This window comes from Choloepus didactylus, chromosome 7, assembly GCF_015220235.1.
Source record: "Choloepus didactylus isolate mChoDid1 chromosome 7, mChoDid1.pri, whole genome shotgun sequence".
Taxonomy (NCBI): domain Eukaryota; kingdom Metazoa; phylum Chordata; class Mammalia; order Pilosa; family Megalonychidae; genus Choloepus; species Choloepus didactylus.
Genome location: NC_051313.1, coordinates 8,677,652 through 8,694,833, shown reverse-complemented (window position 1 = coordinate 8,694,833; position 17,182 = coordinate 8,677,652). Strand labels below are relative to the sequence as shown.

Below are 17,182 nucleotides of genomic sequence, written 5' to 3'. Positions count from 1 at the left end.
TCTAAAACAATTACTCTAAGAAGCCCAGTACAGAAAGCTTCAAAGACTTGCAATTTGGGCAGGTCAAGACAAGACCAGAACTCAGAGAGCTCTGAGACAAAAGGCAAAAATCCAGTGCCTGAGAAAATTCACTAAACACCACAACTTCCCAAGAAAAGGGGGGTGTCCGCTCACAGCCATTATCCTGGTGAACAGGAAACACTCCTGCCCATCGCCAGCCCCATAGCCCAGAGCTGCCCCAGAGAACCCAATGTGACGGAAGTGCTTCCAATAACAGGCACACACCACAAAACTGGGCGTGGACATTAGCCTTCCCTGCAACCTCACCTGATTGTCCCAGAGTTGGGAAGGTGGAGCAGTGTGAATTAACAAAGCCCCATTCAGCCATCATTTCAGCAGACTGGGAGCCTCCCTACACAGCCCAGCAGCCCAGAACTGCCCTGGGGGGACGGCACTCACCTGTGACATAGCACAGTCATCCCTCAACAGAGCACCAGGGGTGCACGGCCTGGAAGAGGGACCCACTTGCAAGTCTCAGGAGCCATACGCCAATACTAAGGACTTGTGGGTCAGTGGCAGAGACAAACTGTGGCAGGACTGAACTGAAGGATTAGACTATTGCAGCAGCTTTACAACTCCAGGATCACCAGGGAAATTTGATTGTTAGAGCCATCCCCCCTCCCTGACTGCCCAGAAACACGCCCCATATACAGGGCGGGCAACACCAACTACACACGCAAGCTTGGTACACCAATTGGACCCCACAAGACTCACTCCCCCACTCACCACAAAGGCAAAGCAGGGGAGAACTGGCTTGTGGAGAACAGGTGGCTCGTGGACGCCACCTGCTGGTTAGTTAGAGAAAGTGTACTCCACGAAGCTGTAGATCTGATAAATTAGAGATAAGGACTTCAATTGGTCTACAAATCCTAAAAGAACCGTATCAAGTTAAGCAAATGCCAAGAGGCCAAAAACAACAGAAAATTATAAAGCATATGAAAAAACCAGACGATATGGATAACCCAAGCCCAAGCACCCAAATCAAAAGACCAGAAGAGACACAGCACCTAGAGCAGCTACTCAAAGAACTAAAGATGAACAATGAGACCATAGTACGGGATACAAACGATATCAAGAAGACCCTAAAAGAGCATAAAGAAGACATTGCAAGACTAAATAAAAAAATAGATGATCTTATGGAAATTAAAGAAACTGTTGACCAAATTAAAAAGATTCTGGACACTCATAGTACAAGACTAGAGGAAGTTGAACAATGAATCAGTGACCTGGAAGATGACAGAATGGAAAATGAAAGCATAAAAGAAAGAATGGGGAAAAAAATTGAAAAAAATCGAAACGGACTTCAGGTATATGATAGATAACATAAAACGTCCGAACATAAGACTCATTGGTGTTCCAGAAGGGGAAGAAAAGGGTAAAGGTCTAGGAAGAGTATTCAAAGAAATTGTTGGGGAAAACTTCCCAAATCTTCTAAACAACATAAATATACAAATCATAAATGCTCAGCGAACTCCAAATAGAATAAATCCAAATAAACCCACTCCAAGACATATTCTGATCACACTGTCAAACACGGAAGAGAAGGAGCAAGTTCTGAAAGCAGCAAGAGAAAAGCAATTCACCACATACAAAGAAAATAGCATAAGCCTAAGTAGTGACTACTCAGCAGCCACCATGGAGGCAAGAAGGCAGTGGCATGATATATTTAAAATTCTGAGTGAGAAAAATTTCCAACCAAGAATACTTTATCCAGCAAAGCTCTCCTTCAAATTTGAGGGAGAGCTTAAATTTTTCACAGACAAACAAATGCTGAGAGAATTTGTTAACAAGAGACCTGGCCTATTGGAGATACTAAAGGGAGCTCTACAGGCAGAGAAACAAAGAAAGGACAGAGAGACTTGGAGAAAGGTTCAGTAATAAAGAGATTCAGTATGGGTATAATAAAGGATATTAATAGAGAGAGGGGAAAAATATATATGACAAACATAAATCAAAGGATAAGATGCCTGATTCAAGAAATGCCTTCACGGTTACAACGTTGAATGTAAATGGATTAAACTCCCCAATTAAAAGATATAGATTCGCATAAAAGATTTGATCCATCTATAAAAGATATAGATGGATCAAAAAAAATGAACCATCAATATGTTCCATACAAGAGACTCATCTTAGACACAGGGACACAAAGAAATTGAAAGTGAAAGGATGGAAAAAAATATTTCATGCAAGCTACAGCCAAAAGAAAGCAGGTGTAGCAATATTAACCTCAGATAAAATAGACTTTAAATGCAGGGATGTTTTGAGAGACAAAGAAGGCCACTACATACTAATAAAAGGGGCAATTCAACAAGAAGAAATAACAATCATAAATGTCTATGCACCCAATCAAGGTGCCACAAAATACATGAGAGAAACACTGGCAAAACTAAAGGAAGCAATTGATGTTTCCACAATAATTGTGGGAGACTTCAACACATCACTCTCTCCTATAGATAGATCAACCAGACAGAAGACCAATAAGGAAACTGAAAACCTAAACAATCTGATAAATGAATTAGATTTAACAGACATATACAGAACATTACATCCCAAATCACCAGGATACACATACTTCTCTAGTGCTCACGGAACTTTCTCCAGAATAGATCATATGCTGGGACATAAAACAAGCCTCAATAAATTTAAAAAGATTGAAATTATTCAAAGCACATTCTCTGACCACAATGGAATACAATTAGAAGTCAATAACCATCAGAGACTTAGAAAATTCACAAATACCTGGAGGTTAAACAACACACTCCTAAACAATCAGTGGGTTAAAGAAGAAATAGCAAGAGAAATTGCTAAATATATAGAGACGAATGAAAATGAGAACACAACATACCAAAACCTATGGGATGCAGCAAAAGCAGTGCTGAGGGGGAAATTTATAGCACTAAACGCATATATTAAAAAGGAAGAAAGAGCCAAAATCAAAGAACTAATGGATCAACTGAAGAAGCTAGAAAATGAACAGCAAACAATCCTAAACCAAGTAGAAGAAAAGAAATAGCAAGGATTAAAGCAGAAATAAATGACATAGAGAACAAAAAAACAATAGAGAGGATAAATATCACCAAAAGTTGGTTCTTTGAGAAGATCAACAAGATTGACAAGCCCCTAGCTAGACTGACAAAATCAAAAAGAGAGAAGACCCATATAAACAAAATAATGAATGAAAAAGGTGACATAACTGCAGATCCTGAAGAAATTAAAAAAATTATAAGAGGATACTATGAACAACTGTATGGCAACAAACTAGATAATGCAGAGGAAATGGACAATTTCCTGGAAACATATGAACAACTTAGACTGACCAGAGAAGAAATAGAAGACCTCAATCAACGCATCACAAGCAAAGAGATCCAATCAGTCATCAAAAATCTTCCCACAAATAAATGCCCAGGGCCAGATGGCTTCACAGGGGAATTCTACCAAACTTTCCAGAAAGAACTGACACCAATCTTACTCAAACTCTTTCAAAATATTGAAGAAAATGGAACACTACCTAACTCATTTTATGAAGCTAACATCAATCTAATACCAAAACCAGGCAAAGATGCTACAAAAAAGGAAAACTACCGGCCAATCTCCCTAATGAATATAGATGCAAAAATCCTCAACAAAATACTTGCAAATTGAATCCAAAGACACATTAAAAAAATCATACACCATGACCAAGTGGGGTTCATTCCAGGCATGCAAGGATGGTTCAACATAAGAAAATCAATCAATGTATTACAACACATTAAAAATTCAAAAGGGAAAAATCAAATGATCATCTCAATAGATGCTGAAAAAGCATTTGACAAAATCCAACATCCGTTTTTCATAAAAACACTTCAAAAAGTAGGAATTGAAGGAAACTTCCTCAACATGATAAAGAGCATATATGAAAAACCCACAGCCAGCATAGTACTCAGTGGTGAGAGGCTGAAAGCCTTCCCTCTAAGATCAGGAACAAGACAAGGATGCCCGCTGTCAACACTGTTACTCAACATTGTGCTGGAAGTGCTGGTCAGGGCAATCCAGCAAGACAAAGAAATAAAAGGCATCCAAATTGGAAAAGAAGAAGTAAAACTGTCATTGTTTGCAGATGATATGATCTCATATCTGAAAAACCCTGAGAAATCGACGATACAGCTACTAGAGGTAAGAAACAAATTTAGCAAAGCAGCAGGATGCAAGATTAATGCACAGAAGTCAGTAATGATTCTAAATGCTAGAAATGAACAAACTGAAGAGACACTCAAGAAAAAGATGCCATTTTCAATAGCAACTAAAAAAATCAAGTACCTAGGAATAAACTTAACCAAAGATGTAAAAGACCTATACAAAGAAAACTACATAACTCTACTAAAAGAAATAGAAGGGGACCTTAAAAGATGGAAAAATATTCCATGTTCATGGATAGGAAGGCTAAATGTCATTAAGATGTCAATTCTACCCAAACTCATCTACAGATTCAATGCAATCCCAATCAAAATTCCAACAACCTACTTTGCAGACTTGGAAAAGCTAGTTATCAAATTTATTTGGAAAGGGAAGATGCCTCGAATTGCTAAAGACACTCTAAAAAAGAAAAACGAAGTGGGAGGACTTACACTCCCTGACTTTGAAGCTTATTATAAAGCCACAGTTGCCAAAACAGCATGGTACTGGCACAAAGATAGACATATAGATCAATGGAATCGAATTGAGAATTCAGAGATAGACCCTCAGATCTATGGCCGACTGATCTTTGATAAGGCCCCCAAAGTCACCGAACTGAGCCATAATGGTCTTTTCAACAAATGGGGCTGGGAGAGTTGGATATCCATATCCAAAAGAATGAAAGAGGACCCCTACCTCACCCCCTACACAAAAATTAACTCAAAATGGACCAAAGATCTCAATATAAAAGAAAGTACCATTAAACTCCTAGAAGATAATGTAGGAAAACATCTTCAAGACCTTGTATTAGGAGGCCACTTCCTAGACTTTACACCCAAAGCACAAGCAACAAAAGAGAAAACAGATAAATGGGAACTCCTCAAGCTTAGAAGTTTCTGCACCTCAAAGGAATTTCTCAAAAAGGTAAAGAGGCAGCCAACTCAATGGGAAAAAATTTTTGGAAACCATGTATCTGACAAAAGACTGATATCTTGCATATACAAAGAAATCCTACAACTCAATGACAATAGTACAGACAGCCCAACTATAAAATGGGCAAAAGATATGAAAAGACAGTTCTCTGAAGAGGAAATACAAACGGCCAAGAAACACATGAAAAAATGTTCAGCTTCACTAGCTATTAGAGAGATGCAAATTAAGACCACAATGAGATACCATCTAACACCGGTTAGAATGGCTGCCATTAAACAAACAGGAAACTACAAATGCTGGAGGGGATGTGGAGAAACTGGAACTCTTATTCATTGTTGGTGGGACTGTATAATGGTTCAGCCACTCTGGAAGTCAGTCTGGCAGTTCCTTAGAAAACTAGATAAAGAGTTACCATTAGATCCACCGATTGCACTTCTCGGTATATACCCGGAAGATCGGAGAGCAGTGACACGAACAGGTATCTGCACTCCAATGTTCATAGCAGCATTATTCACAATTGCCAAGAGATGGAAACAACCCAAATGTCCTTCAACAGATGAGTGGATAAATAAAATGTGGTATATACACACGATGGAATACTACACGGCAGTAAGAAGGAACGATCTCGTGAAACATATGACAACATGGATGAACCTTGAAGACATAATGCTGAGCGAAATAAGCCAGGCACAAAAAAGGGAAATATTATATGCTACCACTAATGTGAACTTTGAAAAATGTAAAACAAATGGTTTATAATGTAGAATGTAGGGGAACTAGCAATAGAGAGCAATTAAGGAAGGGGGAACAACAATCCAAGTAGAACAGATAAGCTATTTAATGTTCTGGGGATGTTAATTTCTGATGGATATAGTAGGAACAAGTTCACAGAAATGTTGCTATATTAGGTAACTTTCTTGGGGTAAAGTAGGAACAGGTTGGAAGTAAAGCAGTTATCTTAGGTTAGTTGTCTTTTTCTTACTCCCTTGTTATGGTCTCTTTGAAATGTTCTTTTATTGTATGTTTTTTTTTTTTTTTAATTTTTTTTTTCATACAGTTGATTTAAAAAGGAAAAAAAAGTTAAAAAAAATTAAAAAAAGGAAAAAAATATGTAGTGCCCCCTTGAGGAGCCTGTGGAGAATGCAGGGGTATTGGCCTACACCCACCTAGATGGTTGCTAACATGACCACAGACATAGGGGACTGGTGGTTTGATGGGTTGAGCCCTCTACCATATGTTTTACCCTTGGGAAGACGATTGCTGTAAAGGAGAGGCTAGGCCTCCCTATAATTGTGCCTAAGAGCCTCCTCCCGAATGCCTCTTTGTTGCTCAGATGTGGCCCTCTCTCTCTAGCTAAGCCAACTTGAAAGGTGAAATCACTGCCCTCCCCCCGACGTGGGATCAGACACCCAGGGGAGTGAATCTCCCTGGCAACCTGGAATATGACTCCCGGGGAGGAATGCAGACCTGGCATCGTGGGACGGAGAACATCTTCTTGACCAAAAGGGGGATGTGAAAGGAAATGAAAAAAGCTTCAGTGGCAGAGAGATTCCAAAAGGAGCCGAGAGGTCACTCTGGTGGGCACTCTTATGCACAATTGAGACAACGTTTTTTAGGTTCTAAAGAATTGGGGTAGCTGGTGGTGGATACCTGAAACTATCAAACTACAACCCAGAACCCATGAATCTCAAAGACAATTGTATAAAAATGTAGCTTATGAGGGGTGACAATGGGATTGGGAAAGCCATAAGGACCACACTCCACTTTGTCTAGTTTATGGATGGATGTGTAGAAAAGTAGGGGAAGGAAACAAACAGACAAAGGTACCCAGTGTTCTTTTTTACTTCAATTGCTCTTTTTCACTTTAATTATTATTCTTGTTATTTTTGTGTGTGTGCTATTGAAGGTGTCAGGGATTGATTTAAGTGATGAATGTACAACTATGTAATGGTACTGTGAACAATCGAATGCACGATTTGTTATGTATGACTGCGTGGTATGTGAATATATCTCAATAAAATGAAGATAAAAAATAAAAAATAAATAAAAAAAACAAAACAAAACAAAACAAAAAACATTCATCCAGAATACTAATTAAATGTCACCTGCTGATTTTTTTGGCAGTAGTGATTAATATTTTATCATAAACACTATTTGACTCAGCTATTAAACTTCAAAGAATATAACCTACAGATATATAGGAGGTTCCCATTATCAGAGAACAGCTAACAGTGGAAGAAGCCCATTTAAAGTTGGTCCTCTTAAAATAAGGACCAAAATTTCATCAGGAAAAAAAAAAAATTGGGGTTTTGTCTTTAAAAAGAATGGACTATGTTAATTTTTTGTGTAATCTGGTAGCAAAATTAACAAAAACACTGCTGCACTCGGTGCACATCTATGGAGGGCCACACAGTTTTCAGCTCTAGAAGGCACAGGACTTAGCAAGAAGACAGGACTCATTCCTGTGGGGTTCTCCTTCTCACAGAGGCATCCTTCATGTCACTTCTGACTTTCACAGCACAATCATAAGGAAAAAGGTCATTTCTACAAAAATAACTAAGGGTACCATTAATTATTCCCAAGGACCTTCACTAATCCACTGATATCTAAACCATAATCTTTTAAAGCTTCTGTGTCAACATTCTTGTAAAGTTTTTCTTCTACAAGTATTATCTAGCTTTGTTTGTCAATGTCTGCCAGGGATTTGAGCAGTTCTAATTACCCTGGCCAATTTTATTAAATGGTGTATCTTTGCCAATATTTGTAATTTAATTGTGCCATTCAATTGTACTGATTTGTCAGCTACAATACCCTATGATCTGGGAAGAAATGAGAGTACGGTTAAGAAATGTGTGTGCATGTGTGTGTGTCTGCGTGTGTGTGTGGAGGTCAGTGAGAACCTTAAGTAGAGAGTTCCTTAAGAACTTTCCTTAAGTAGCAAGTTCTCAAATTTTAAAAAGCAAAGATCCTGGATACTTTGTACAAAACAATGAGATATGTGTAAACATGTTCCCTGCAGCACTGTTTTAAGGGTAAAGCCAGGGAACAATCCCAAAATCCATCCATAGAGAACTGGTTAAATTAAGGTACATCCATATTACGGAACACCTTGTGTGATAAAGAATGTGGTGGCTCTGTATGTGATGGTCCAGATGCCCAAATTTACAAGAAAAAAAAAAAATCAAGGGTGACACTTGTGTAAAAACAGATGTGAGTAAGTGTGTGGGGGCTTTTATATGCTAAAAATTTCTGGGTGGATATGAGAGACTCTTAATAGTGATTAACTGGCATCAAGCTAGTCTCAAGCCTGGATTTACACAGATTTTTAGTAAACTATTCATGGAAGCTCCCATGTGCCTTCTCTTTCTCGGCCTTTTAAAATATTCATGCTGGAAGTACTGCTTAGAGTTTGTGGATCTAATCTGTGTACCACACGAACAACAACAAAACATACGCCCAACCTCAGTGTGCAAAGCAGTGACCATGGGGGAGAAGGAAGACTCCTTCCTCTTTCAGCACCTCACCGGATACTGACGAGTTGCTCATGTGAACAGTGTGGTGTGGAGCCAGAAACAAGTAAGAACCATGGGTTCCATCATTTAGGCATTGTGAAAATGTGAACACCTACTTATGTGCTCAATCTGCACCCTGCCAGGTACTGGGATAGAATGAACAAAACCGATCCACTGACTGCCCTCCCAGGAGCCTCTAGATTAGCCTGAGAGAGTGTGACTATTACTCAAATGATCAAAAAATACACGTAAAATTGCACCTGTGCCACAAAGGAGAAACCTCTCTGGGGACTGAGTACATGATGTGCAGCACCGCAACACATCTGTCTTTCTCTCCCTCTAAGATATGGTATTGTGGGAGGCTGGCAGGTCACCGTAGTCCTTTTTTTTAAAGAAGTCAACCATTCTTTCTTGAATTCATCTGCAGAAAGTTGTCTCTGCAGATAAATTTTTGTATGCTTTCTTTTGTAAGACAACAAACACCAAGTTTCCTTCTTAATTTCCTTTAGCTGCCAAATTCAGTGCTGGTGTGTATATTAAGTATTTTAATTCAGGTCCACATAAGTACTTTTACTTATGCTCCTTAGTTGTTCTATTTTACCTGCTATTTAATCCCACAAGCCTGTTCAAATGATTTTGGTGAAAAAATGCATATCCACCCCACCCATGTTTGCATGACTACAGAAAGCCTAGCTTGTTACTCCAAGCAGCTGTCACTCATCACCACTGTTTACCACCAATGAGCCTGTGAGAGCTACTTAAACTATAAGTACAGAATACTTGCAGAGTTAATATTTTAGTATGTCTCAGCATCACCAACTTATGGTAACCAAAGACTATCTTCTCAAAGATAGAAATATGTGAAGAAAAATATTTCCTATTTTGAAAATGACACACATTTAAAATTAATTCACTAATATTTACTGAGCAACACACTATGTGCCTGGCAAAGTGCCAGGTCCTGAAGCTACTACAGTGACAACGATGATCCTCCTTTTTCCAAGGAGCTCAGAGTGCAGTGGCAGAAAGAGAAAAGGAGAAGCAGGATTCCGTGTGATGTGTTCCCTAACAAACAGCATGTGAGGACACTAGAGGGCAGAGGAGGGAGAGCCCACCCCTGCTGCCGTCAGAACGGCCCACAGAGCACTGACTCAGCATAAATTCTCACATGAGCCAAAAGAAACTGTTTGGGTTGTTCCCCGTTTAACAACAGTGTCTATAAACACAGCTATTTATAACGATATGTAGGGATACTGACAGACCCCCAGTCCGCTTGTCAGAGGACAAGTTCTATAGCCAAAGAACCTTGCATCATATGAGTCTCAGGCTTACAACAGGTGGGGGAAAAAAGATTACTTATCCATTTAGGCTTCCTCCACCCCAAATTAATCTTTTATGAATATGCAAAACAGATCTGAACTTAATGTTGTGTGGTCAAAATGTCTACAAAAACTTGATCAGGAAACCGTATACTATCTTGGGTGGGGAAAAACTATCTGAGTCTGTGGTATCTTTAAAATTATAGTCAGAGCAGGTGTGCATAGATATAAGCAGGCAGCCAATCAGTCTCCCTTTGCCAAAAAGATTTAACGATATAAAAGTAGACAAAAAGACAAATGCCCAGAAAAGAACTTCTTTCTGAATGATCAGGCTTAAAATTCAGGCAATAAACAAAATTTTCAAAGAACCAGACTTTATTTAAATTGAATAAAAGAAAAAGAAACACACCAACCACATGCAAAGCCAGATTCATCTGTCTGAATGCCACAGAATCAGACAAGCCTCCACAAACCACACACAACTAATTAAGCTTGATTTAAATTAAATGTTTAAATCAATGATAGTCTAAAGATACCACAATTTCTTTCCTACTATCAAATGAGCTAAAAAAGAGAGGCTGCTTTCGTTTATTTCTTAAGCACAAAAATCAATATACTTTGAAGCAAAACTGCCTAAAAAACATACTTAACTTTCAGCTCAAGCTAGAGGTTAACCAATGCTTAATAACTCCTGAGTTAAGGAAAATCCTAGGATTCTCATGGGAAAATGTTGGCTAAAAAATTAAAACCACGCAAATTTTGTCATCAATCTATTGATAAATTTCACAGAGTCCGATGTACAATCCAGGTCCTGAAATATAAATGGCATCGAATCCATATCTCAGGTGGAGATATAGCAAGGGAAAAGAGAATGAATGGTCAAAATTTGCCCAGAGTCACAGGAATAATTAGCAAAAGGGGAAGAAAACTGAGCTTTCTGACTGAGGAGAATGATCTCTTCCTGCCAGTGATTACAGGCATTTGGTTCCTTCTGTACAATTGAGATAACAAATAGCCCATCTGCATTTCTGGGTTAAAGAGATTCTACCTGATGGATAAACGCCCTTGTGAGCACCAAATCCAGATCTTAATTCCCTTTTAAAAGTATAAAATTCAACTGTTATATACAAAAGAGAATTTAGATAGGAACACTGAAGACAGTAATTTGGTTTTAGTTAGGCTCATTAAGCATTTAACATTAGATTTCCTTTTATTTATGCAGAATTTAAGAAAAATGTATAATTTTTTTACCCTTCAGATTCTGCTTCCTTTTTCAGAAAGCTGATAAATATGAACATTTAAGGACACATCCCGCGTAAGGTTCTATTTCTCTTCCCTTCTCAATAATATGATAAATAGCAATATCTAAAAATCAAACACAAAATTTCCAGAATTCTTTAGAGCCTGCAAAAAGTTTGGTTTTTTAAAGGAAAATGTCTGCATATATACTTTATTTCTCTTTTTTAAAGTTGAATAAATAAGGCAAATCATGAATCCAAGTTTAGCTTGTATATTCTATTCTGACAGCATATCTGCATGTTCTTGATGACATTTCTAAGCTATTAAGCTAAGTTTTACATCTATCTTGGTTGTGCTTAGGAATCAAGTGTCACGTTTATCAAAGCATGTAACCCTTCAGCTCCCAATCTTACCTGCAGAATCTTCCAAATCAATCAGTTTGGGCATTAAGCTTTCAGGGAGTTTTTCAGGTAAGTCGTAGCCATTTTTCCGAGCAACTACCAGATGAAAAGCAGCACAAAACTCATCCAGTGTCAGTGCACCATCTTTATCAAAGTCTGAGAGCTCCCTAGAAGACAAACTTAATATGAATATAATCAAATTCCGCTTTGGAACCCTTTACCTTCTCAAAAAAGAAGAAACACTTTCCCAGAGAAAGTATAAAAAATAAATAATTTAAAAAATCCAGTAGATGGAAAGATGTATAATAAAGTAAATAAGGCAAAATATTAACTGCAGAGTTTAGGTGGTGGGCATATGGGAGTTTTGGGTACAGCTTTTCAAATTTTTCTGTATGCTTGAAATTCTCATAATAAAATGTTGAAAAACAGCCCTAATAAATATGATCACAAAAAGATGACCTTTGGTCTAGGATTTAATTAAAGCAAGGCTTATGCAATAGGTCATGAAAATGTTTTTAAATTTTGTCTTTATTATCAAAATTCTACATAGATGTACTTTAAAGCATCAAATAGTACCACAGGGCTTGATTTAAAAAAAAAAAAAAATAGGAACACCTCCCAGCTGCTCTTGCCATTTTGTAGATGCTAAGGCAACCATTGTTTGTCCTTATCTCCAGAACTATAAATGGCAGGTATACATTTATTGCTAGTTCTTGATTTTTCAGTTTAAGGCATTGTTACCTACCTCCTACTATACCACCCTATGCTACTAAAAACCTATTAACAAAATAATATGGAATTCAGAGAAATATACTGATATTAAAAGTAGGATTAAATAAATTTATGTTTATCTGATAATTGTTTTAAAAGCAATGTGTGGATGTAATTTGTGATCTAATGACCAATCCCAATGACATGGCAGTTAGGCTCGGTCTGTGTTTAAACGGGAGCTAAGCACCAAGTGTAAGCTCATGGCTTGGTACAGATCGTATCAAACTTGTTAGAAACCAAATGAGATAAACAAAACCACGTATGAGCAAACTAGCTTTTACTGCACGTGTTTAATAGCATTATGCTAGCCATAAGAATAGCTGATACAGCTCAAAGAATTTTAGTGCTTTGCAGAACTACTGTACCATATCACTTATTTCCTTTCCAGAAGCTGGCTGTCCTCAAGCAGTACTGGAAATAAGGATTAGAGGCTAGATAACAGTTTAGTTTTTAAGGGTCTAAGCCACCTGCCAGAAACTCCTTTAAGACCACCCACATAACCCAACTAATGGTATACCATACTTACCAAATATGAGAAAGTTCAAGAATAGGAAGTTTTGATTTTGTAAAAAACTCTTTAGCTGCAGATCCTGAAACATTAAAACAGCGGTGTTTAAATGTTGTTCTGAAGTAATGGGTCCAAGAATAAAATGTGAGGTAAGAGTCATGAGATGCTTTTCACTGGGAGAAAGGTGGGCTTCATATGTGCATATAACATGCTCTGGGTTCCCAGGGATCATGAATTCTTTTTAGACAAATAATTTGTGAATGAATTGTCTTTTATAATTATGTAATCCGTGACCAATAAAACAATGTCTGAGGTTATGAAATTGAGAACTTGTCCTGTCACATCTAGAAGAACTTCTGTTTTTAACAACTCACCTGGAATAAATCCGTTTAGATCAGGCTGAATGGTTTTAAACTGATTTACATAATACTGTCTTTGCTCGTCTGTTATTTTCCAGGGATCATCGTAACTACTGGATTGCCTACGAATTTCATTGGCAGTTGTAGCTGAGGCTACAGTTCGTACTGTTGTCTGGTCCTGTAATGAAACATTTTTTTCCTCAGTACAGTATCTATCGGTATGATGTTATGGACCGTGGCTGCTAGATTACTTATCTTTGAAAATAAAACATACTTTCTGTGGATGTTTAAAATTTAAGAAGTCGTCACAAACTCATCAGCAAACTACATATTTGTTACAATCAGGTTACTGGGTATGTTTTTGCACAATGATATATAAATGTATAGAATGAAAGCAATTATGTGAAGCAACAGAAAGTTATGAAAAATGTGCTAAGAAAGCCAGGCAAATATATTCCTAGATGCAGAAACCTTTCAGAACTTCATTAGGGAGTCAGAAAAAGAAAAGCAGCCAAAACCTTTAGCGAAACATTCCAGTGATAACAGACTTGAAGAAAAGGCCCAGAGCATAGTTCCGTTCTTCATAAAAGAATGAACTTGCATTTATAAAATTTGCAATGGCAAAGTATAAAAACAAATGACTCCAGCAATACTTTGAATGAAGCAAATAAAATGCAATACCAATAAAATGTCACACCTGGACAGAAGCAGGATGCATGGCTAAAAGAGTACTGGTTGGTGGAGTATCTGCAAAACTGACCCAGTTTTCTTGAGGTGGAGGTGGGGAGCGCCCTGACCACGCGGCATCGCCAGCAGGAGGACCTGGAGGCAGAACAGGGAGCATGCTGACTCTCTTTCGAGAAGAAAAAGGGCATCAGGTATTTACCTAAGACCGTAACAAACCAATGCAGCACTCATATCACAAAAGTTTTCTTTCAAACTAACTTTGAAGGAATTCAACAATTTCCAAAATGGAGTCTTTTCTGCTCAATTTAAAATTGTACCTCATTTAAACCTCTGTAATTGTTGTGTGCTTTCCTCACCAACACTGCAACTGATAATACATCTAATATGCTGTGAAATGATTATTTATTCAGCATACTGTCAGAGAATCCAGTATCCATAAACTAAACACCATCGCTGTAAGTACATGCAATGACCACTTTTCAAAATGAGAGATCTATTTAGAAATTTTCAGCGTTGACTTTTGTTTTTGTTTAAAGGAAAGTTATCAAGTTTCTTTCAACTTACAACCCTAAAATTCTAAAGAATTTCTAAATACCTGATTGTGCTTCACCAAAGGGAGACCAAAATGGCCCGGGCCCGGGCCCCGCGAGGGGCCTCTCGCTGTTGCCCCCGCTGGGGTGGCGGCTGTGTTTCCGCCATGTGTGTGGAGAGGCCGGCGGGGACTGCTGGGGCGAGACGACCGGGGATGCAGGTTCCTAGAAGGACAGTATCATTTTCAAAGCTAATCATTTAAGGGGGGCATGGTAATTATTAAGGGAAACATTAAGGTTAGGTGTAAGCACCTAAACAAGACAACCAACAGCACTGCCGCGGGCGCACCGAGTACCTGTTGCTCCGCAGCTGCGCGAGGTGGGCCGGCGTCGTGGCTCAGGGGTCCCTTTTTCACTTGTCCGCGGCCGGGTGGGGGAGGAATCACACCAGAGTAAGACCCCGGGTTTTCAGAATCTGAAGAATATGAGGCCGCATGGCGAGATTCCTGTTCATTCTTTGAAGTTACAAATCTTGGCAGAGGAAGGTCCTTTACTGTTAACCACACAGATAACTGTTACTTTAAAATAAAAATGGACACATACACTAAAAACTGGAACCTGAGATTAGTTACGTATTAGAAAGAATTTTTTGCCAAAACTGGTACAGAAACAACAGGTACAAAATGTCTATCACTGCAAAATTCAGACCCTCATCTCCCTTAGACTGTTTAGGGTGACTCCACCTAGAAAGAAGTGGTAATGCCAAATTGTCCTCTTAAATGTAGCGACAACAGGTATGTGAAATGTCCACTCACGTGTGTCCAGCCCTATGCTTGCCTCCTAGTTACCTCATCTCATATCCCCACTTTACAGATAAGGAAACTGAGGCTCTGGGAGGCCAAGGCCACAAGAGTAGTAGCTGACGGTTTCGACATGAACACGGATCATCAGGATCTCAAAGCCTAGGCTGCTTCTACATCATCCCCCTGGCTCTCTAAAGTGCCAGACTTAGAACTCTCTAAGTAAAATACAGATGATGCCATTAAATTTGAGACTAGATTAATTTAGACATTTTCATGGCAGAAATTCCTGAAAATTCCTCACTATTCACCTACTGAAGACATGTCCAAGGTGTTATTTCAGTCTGGCCATGAAACTCCTACAGCCAGATATTCCACATTCAATTCAAAATAAAGGAGGAAAAGACTAAGAACTTCTCTGCAGATGGATCATAACTCACATCTTTAGAGCAATTCAGCTGCAGAGTAATTTTCAGAGGAAAGTATACTTCGCTCCATTATGATTACCTTTTGTCTCCCTCCACACCGAGAAGGGAAAAGATTAAGCTCATTCAGTATTTAGGTAAAAGAATTCAAAATGACCTGAAACGAATGCAAACTCTCAGGTCTAGAAGAACGAGACAACCAGAGATCTATGGAGAAAAATGTGGCTGACCATACCCTGAGCAGGACTAAAAACTATTTATACAAATGCTAATGATATGAAAAACCGCAGCGGTTCTCTTTCCCCCTTTCCCTATGGAAACCATGAAATTCTTGGCATTCAAGTGCCCACCTTAAAAACAACAAAGGGATTTCCATCTTCGTCCACCATCAATAAGCCTCAAATGACTGAAAAGCTAATTAGTAGGTGATATTTCAGTGAGGAGGTCAGATTTCTGTAATCAGGTGCCAGTGTGCTGATATTTCAACATTTGTCCCTATTAGTAAGAGAGTTCTGGCCAACAGGTACTTTCCAACTCCGGGTGGAGGCTTCACAGTCTTCTGAACTACAATGTTAGACTTAGTTATCAGAAAAGATGACAGTGAGGAAGGTTGAGTTGACGTTTACCACAATACAACTGTTCACCTGAATTCTTTCTGAGCAATTTTCAGTGAACTGATTCTAAAAGCTTACCACTTGACCAGTATTTATATGATCATTAAATAGGTATGAAGTCTGTCCTAAATGCCCTCACAGCTGGAAGGGACATAATTTTCTAACGCTCACAGTGAGCAGGGTGTGGGGTGGCATAAAGCCAGGTCACTTCATTGGGTCAAAGGCGCCACTCGCACATCAAAAGGACTCACACTTCCTACAGACTTGACCTCACTGTGATTAGAAGTTTATTTTCATTTCAGTTACTCCCATATTTCTCATTTACCTGAATTTATACTTTCCACTCTTAAAGGGAACCCAGATTGGGCAACAGCTACAAGTTTCAAAGCAATATAGAACTGACTTCTTCCAAAATAACCAAGTCTTTTTGCACCGCAAAGCTCCATAATCTACAAAAGAACACAATGTTAACATTAGGATTTACGACACAAGTCTCCATTCAAATAAGCAGCTATTTAATGTCAACTCGCAGCTTCTCCACATATTGGATAGATGGTGTACTACTCTCAACTGACTACCAGCTTTCTTGGTTTTCAGGCTTATACATTTGAAAATAAAAAGGCAATGACCTTACAATAAGAAGGTTATCATTCTCCTATTTATCAAAAATCCATAGAATAAATAATTTTACTTTCTCAGAATAAGTGTTTTTCTTCACATACATATTTCTTAGAAACAATAGACCACCCATAAGCAATGCGCATACAACAGGGCAATGCAAATAGCAGGCTCTTATGCAGCCACTGAAAGTAATAGTCTTAAGTGATACAACCTGGAAATGCTAAGAATAGTAAATGGAAAAAAAAAAAACA

General features: G+C 38.5%; 1 protein-coding gene across 4 annotated transcripts in view; it reads right to left on the bottom strand.

The window, feature by feature from the left end:
* REPS1 (RALBP1 associated Eps domain containing 1) overlaps positions 1-17,182 on the bottom strand; it is an 86,829-nt gene that overhangs the window by 27,473 nt on the left and 42,174 nt on the right. For 3 of the 4 annotated variants that reach the window (XM_037844210.1, XM_037844208.1, XM_037844212.1), the window contains exons 2-8: positions 16,636-16,759; positions 14,828-15,024; positions 14,537-14,696; positions 13,952-14,076; positions 13,270-13,432; positions 12,914-12,977; positions 11,629-11,783 (exon numbers count right to left, since the gene is read on the bottom strand). In XM_037844210.1, coding sequence (XP_037700138.1) covers positions 11,629-11,783; positions 12,914-12,977; positions 13,270-13,432; positions 13,952-14,076; positions 14,537-14,696; positions 14,828-15,024; positions 16,636-16,759 — 988 coding nt within the window. The remainder of the gene's footprint in view (positions 1-11,628; positions 11,784-12,913; positions 12,978-13,269; positions 13,433-13,951; positions 14,077-14,536; positions 14,697-14,827; positions 15,025-16,635; positions 16,760-17,182) is intronic. The other variant, XM_037844211.1, reaches the window with a different exon arrangement.